The sequence below is a fragment of the Galeopterus variegatus genome, unplaced genomic scaffold (assembly GCF_000696425.1).
Source record: "Galeopterus variegatus unplaced genomic scaffold, G_variegatus-3.0.2 Scaffold9195, whole genome shotgun sequence".
Lineage (NCBI taxonomy): Eukaryota > Metazoa > Chordata > Mammalia > Dermoptera > Cynocephalidae > Galeopterus > Galeopterus variegatus.
In genome coordinates this window covers 5,940-11,926 of record NW_007735306.1, presented here as the reverse complement: position 1 = coordinate 11,926, position 5,987 = coordinate 5,940, and the positions used below count along the sequence as shown (strand labels likewise).

Below are 5,987 nucleotides of genomic sequence, written 5' to 3'. Positions count from 1 at the left end.
TTATAAGAAAAAGCTCCAACATGAGGACTTAATTAGTAAAATACTATGTATATATGTATGTGTATATATATATATATATATATATATATATATATTTAATACCCTCGATTTTAAAAGAAATTATAAAAATGCAATATAAAGTTAGGCTTTGTCTATAGTAGCAGAATACATTTGTAAATCAGAATGATTCTGGCCAAATATTTAAGCCTTTATACATAAGACATTTCAATCCAAAACCTTTTTTTTTTCCTAAACAGATCTGGTTCTAAAAATACATTTTACTGTCTCAATGCTTTTTGTCATAAATGGGAAACAATAAAGAAATGTACAGAAAGACAAAAAATAAAGACATTTTAAAATGGAAAAATGGTATACTCTCATTCTGATGTACTCCTCTGCAACCTTCTCCCAAAAGAGAAAGAAAGAAAGTTCCTAATAAACAACATACTTTGTTTCTGGCCGATTTCTTAAATATATTACTAAAATTCAAAGAATGACAAAATCTTGCAAATCACTTTTCAATTTGTAAGATATTAACACTTTCCTCCTTTTATAAAGGAAAGAAAGTTCCTAATAAACAACATACTTTGTTTCTGGCCGATTTCTTAAATATATTACTAAAATTCAAAGAACGACAAAATCTTGCAAATCACTTTTCAATTTGTAAGATATTAACACTTTCCTCCTTTTATAAAGTCAGTGCTAGGTATGCATATTTGGAACTTCATCCCAGTCTAACCCAGCATCGGAAGAGCCCACGATGGGATCTGGTGTTTCCCAAGCCTCCCTCCTGCTGTCTTCTGCCTCCCCCACAGGAACCGCAGCCCTCCCTGCCCTGGGCTTTCTCAGCCTTCCTTTTCCTTTCTTTTCAAGGGCCTCTCTCTCATCTGGAACAGATGTGGGGGCGTTCCTGCTATTTGGAAAAACCAGTGACACAGGAGAACCGCAAATAAGCTGGAGGCCTGGGGTAACGCCCCCTCCTCCCTACATGAGCTCAGGTGCTCCAGGTCTCCCGGGAGAAGCCTTTGTGGAGCCTTGAGACGCTCTCTGAGGGCCTGGCATTCCTCCCCCAGAGTCAGGTGAGGGGCTTTGACAATGCGAGGGTTGGGATACTCCAGTGTTAGGAAAACCTACATGTTTCAAAATGCGAAGTAGACTCGTCTGTATTACTAGTCCTTGGATGGAAAACGTGCCTTCTGATATACATAACTTTTAAGCACAAATGCCTTTTTCTTTTGGTCCTAAGCACTTTTCTTTTTACATTACACTTGAAAACAAACAAATGAAAAATAATTTTAAAAGTAACTGTAAAATATATTTTTAAAGATCTTTTTGATGATTCAGATAATGCTTTAGAATAGGTTAGGCCTCAGATTATTAAGAAAGCGTAAGTGTCATCGTGCGGATAACACTAAAATGTTCTGGTTATGGGGGTCCATGGCTGACAGACTGTCCAAGGTACTGTGCAGTTGTAGTAGGTGAAAGAGGTAGCAATTGGGTAGGTGGAGGAGATTACTAGTTTTCGGATGCCCAACCACTGTACTAACCAGAACATATGTCACATTCTGTGAAGTTCATTTGGGCAATATGCTTATTAGACAGCCCATTGACAGACAGGGATATTTACTTGAAGCTCTAAGTTTTGACCTAGAGGATCACATGCCCACCATCAGCACTGGGTTCACCTCTAACATGCACTGAGCAAATCCCACCCTTCGTCCCTCCCCCCAATTCTGGTGGCCCTGTCATGCCCTGGAAGGTGCTGGCTTTGAGTTCCAACACTAGATAATAACGGCTCTGGGTCACTGGACCCTAGCAGAGCTGAGGCTGAGTCTGGTCCTGCTCCTGGGTTCATTTTCTTCAGGACACTTGAGCTGCAGGTTTGGCTATTTGGGGAGCATTCGGGGGGCTGCCACAGCAGCTTTCTGGTTCATGCTGCATGCAGTTCTGTATTTATATTCTTTTAAATCATGCAGCCTACACATCTTAACGTACTCGTCCTTTGTGCTGACCATGCAGCCCTTGTCCAGGGAGTGGGCACCTAATTTAACCCCTCATTGCCAACACTGCAAACCGCTGCCCGGCTGATTGGCGTCCCAGGAACACCCAGCAATAGGCACCTGTCCAGTGCGGCAGAACGTACCTAGCACATCCTGACGTCCCATTCATTTAACGGGATGTGTCCATAGGGAACTGCTGCCAGAGCACATGCACGTCCAGCAGCAGTGGCTCAGCCGAACAAGAGGCTGGGGCAGCTGCGGTCAGTATTGGAATTGGACTCGGAGGACCCATGCAAAAAAAAATACAAAAGGTGACTAGTGCAGCGGACTCAAGGCAACAGAAACCACCATTCCTAACCTCTCGCCCCGACATGGACCAGCAGGTTACAATCAGGGCCCTGACGCATTCCACGAAAAGGCTCATGGTGCAGGTGGCTCTGAATTTCACATGCAAAGAATCTCCCACAGGGCTCGGATGCTGGGGACCAGGCAGAGGAGAAGTACTCACCTGTAGTTGACTGCACTGAGCCTAAGGCAGTCAGTACCATTCACATGGAGTGAAGAGCATATTTTAAAGACTTTTATGTAGGTTGTTGTAGGAAATTCCTTTCTGGCCAAGGGAATGGGATTGAGATGGATGAAACGGAGCTCCACTAGATTGCTCTTTTTTTGGGGGGGGCGTTGGTTGGTATGGGGATCTTAACCCTTGACCTTGGTGTTATAACACCATGCTACCACAAATTGAGCTGACTGGCAGCCCCTACTTTACTCTTAACAGAGTCATTAAATGGTCAAGAAATGTTTTCACAAATGGTCATTGCCTCGAAGAATGAAAGGCATTTGTGACCATATCCAATTAGTCTTTAATGGCAATCAAACAGTAAGCCACAAATTGAGCTGACTGGCAGCCCCTACTTTACTCTTAACAGAGTCATTAAATGGTCAAGAAATGTTTTCACAAATGGTCATTGCATCGAAGAATGAAAGGCATTTGTGACCATATCCAATTAGTCTTTAATGGCAATCAAACAGTAAAGGATTAGGCATAGCTATTGAAGTTCATTGATTAGGATGGGACTGGAAGGGGGCTGGGACGGGATTCATTGCAAGGGCTGATGCCTTGGTAATGTCAATTTTTTTTAGCACCATGAACCGATTGGATTGCATTTGAGACAGAGCCCAACAAGCTACCACAACCACAATGACTAGTCTTGCTGTGACAGCAACCATTACACACAGGCATGCACACGCAAACTTACACGCCCTGCTCTGGATGGGGAGAGGGCTACAGCAATCAGTACAGCTCAGACGCTGCTTTTTCAAATCTGAGGACATAGAGGCCCAGAGCATCTGAAAGGCTCCTTCTGTTGGGTCAGACACATGTGTAGTATAGTGAAAGTCCTGCATGGCCCGTGCTGCTCAGGCTGTCACTGCTACAGTGGCCCGGGAATATTCAGTTCCATTTCTCTGTCCATGGATGGTTTGACATTCCTACCCAGTTAAGTAAAAAAGGAGGCTTATGTAATTAAAAAGCAGGTCAGTTTCCAGAATCTTATCTGCTACAGTGGCCCGGGAATATTCAGTTCCATTTCTCTGTCCATGGATGGTTTGACATTCCTTCCCAGTTAAGTAAAAAAGGAGGCTTATGTAATTAAAAAGCAGGTCAGTTTCCAGAATCTTATAGACTTTAGCTGGAGTTAGGAAAGGCGGGTCTTCCAGGACAGAAGAAAGGAAAGATTCTAGACAGGGGGAAGAGCACACTTTTTCTTTATAGCTGAAATGTTGTTCCTAATCTTTAATGTTCTTTTCAAAGTTTTTTGTTTTTTCTTCTGTGTTTATCAGGTTTGTGTATCTTTTATTTGTTGAAACCCTGATATGGATTGTGTCCCCCAAATTTTATGTATTAGTAAATTGATCCCCACTGTGAATGTTAAGAGGGTGGGGAATACTATTATGGTAATTAAAAGGTGGGGCATTGAAGATGTGATTAGATTGTAGGACCAAGCCTGGTCAATGGATTAACAATGGGGGCTATGGGACTGGCTCTGAGGGTGGTAAAAGAAGAGCACATGAGAGGCTGGACTGTCTCTCCCCTGCCATTTCTGCCATATGAGACCCCTGAGTCACTGTCGCTATTACCAAGACACTCACCAAATGTGTTCCCTGGATTTGGACTTCCCAGCCTCAGAAACTGTAAGCAATAAATTTTGTTTTCTTTATAAATTACCTAGTTCCAGGAATTTTGTTACAAGCAAAAGAAATGAACTAATACAGAAATTTGGTACCAGAAGTGGGGTGTTCTTATAATAAATACTTAAAAATCTGGAAGCAGCTTTGGAACTGGGTGGTGATCAGAGATTGGAAGAATTTGAAGGAGCAGGCTAGAAAAAGCCTAGTTGCTGGTGGGAATTTAGAAGACAAGAAAACCAGAGAAAGTTTGGAACTTTTTAGAAACTGGTTAAATGGTGGCAACCAGAATGCTGATAGAAATATGGATGCTAAATGCCATACTGAGGATATCTCAGATGTAGATGAGAAGGGACTTATTGGAAACTAGGGCAAAGATCACCCTTGCTATAAACTGGCAAGGAATTGGCTTCATTCTATTCATGCCCCCAGATTTTATGGAATGTGGAACTTCAAGCTGCAGAACCAGGGTATCTGGTGGAAGAAATTTCTAAGCAGCAAAGCATTAAGGAAGCTGCATGGCTACATGTAATAACCTATGCTGAGTTATGGCTGCAAAGGCATGATGTTAAACCAGAATTTGAAGAGGAAGCAGAGTGTAAAGATTTACAAAATTTGCAGCCTGGCCATGTGGTAGAGAGTGAGAGAGAACTTTCAAGAGAAAAATTCAATGGTGCAGCAGAGGGACTGGTTGGTAGAGACATTAGCATGGCTATGAGGCAGCTGGGTGTTGATAGCCAAGACAAAGGGAGAAAGGCCCTGAAGGCGTTTCAGTGATCTTGGAGGCTGAGTCTTCCATTACAGGCCCAGAAGACTAGGGAGACAGAATGGTCTTGGGGAATAGGCCTGAGGCACCTTACAAGGACTGTCCAGGGCCACCACAGGATGCTACTCCCCACACCAGCACTTCAGTTGCTTCAGCTGCTCCAGCCATGGCTAAATTGGCCTCAGGTGTGGCTGGACCTGCAGCTTTGGAAGATAAAAGCCAGAACATTTGGCAGCATCTACATCGTGTTAAGTCTTTAGGCTCACAGAATCCCAGAGCTGTGAAGCCTTGCAAGCCTCCACCCCAATTTTAAAGGATGTATGGAAAAGCCTGGGAGCCCAGGAAGAGATCTGTCATAGGGGCAAATTCACCCCATAGATTTTTTGCTAGAGCGATGCCAAGAGGAAATGTGGTGTTGGAGTTGCAGTAGAGAAATCCCATCAGTGTCATGCCTGCTGGAGCTGTGAGAGGAGGATCACCATGGAGACCCTAGATTATGGAGCTACCAGGGTGGAACAACAGCCTGGGAGAGCTGAAGTGTGGCCTGAGACCAGGAAAGCCACAGGAGTGGAGCTGCTCAAGGACTTGGAGACCCAACTCCCACACCAGTGTGCAGAGGACGTCAAATGTGAAGTCAAGGTACATGATTTGCCAGCTTTGAGACTTAATGCCTGCCCTGCTGGGATTTGGAATTGCTTAGGTCCTGCTCCCCCTTTCTTTTGACTATTTCTCCCATTTTGAATGGGAATATGTACCCTATGCTTGTCCCACCATTGTGTCTTGGAAGTAGGTAATTTGTTTTGATGTCACAAGTGGGACTTTGAACTTTGGACTGTTGAGTTGAAACAAGTTAAGACTTTGGGGAGGGTATGAATGTATTATCTGTGAGAAGGACATAAAACTTTAGGGTCCAGGGGCTGAATGATATGAATTGTGTCCCCCAAGTATTATGTATTAGTAAATTGATCCCCTCTATGACTGTCAAGAAGGTGAGAAATCCCACTATGGTAGTTAAAAGGTGGAGCCTTGAAGAG

General features: G+C 43.5%; 1 protein-coding gene across 2 annotated transcripts in view; it reads right to left on the bottom strand.

Moving 5' to 3' along the window:
• The window catches only part of LOC103609101 (myelin transcription factor 1-like protein), a 62,517-nt gene extending 59,645 nt beyond the window's left edge, over positions 1-2,872 (bottom strand). For both annotated transcript variants that reach the window (XM_008593466.1, XM_008593465.1), the window contains exon 1: positions 2,144-2,872. In XM_008593466.1, the coding sequence (XP_008591688.1) occupies positions 2,144-2,169 (26 nt within the window). In that variant the 5' untranslated portion in view covers positions 2,170-2,872. The remainder of the gene's footprint in view (positions 1-2,143) is intronic.
• Between the last annotated feature and the right edge of the window lie 3,115 nt (positions 2,873-5,987).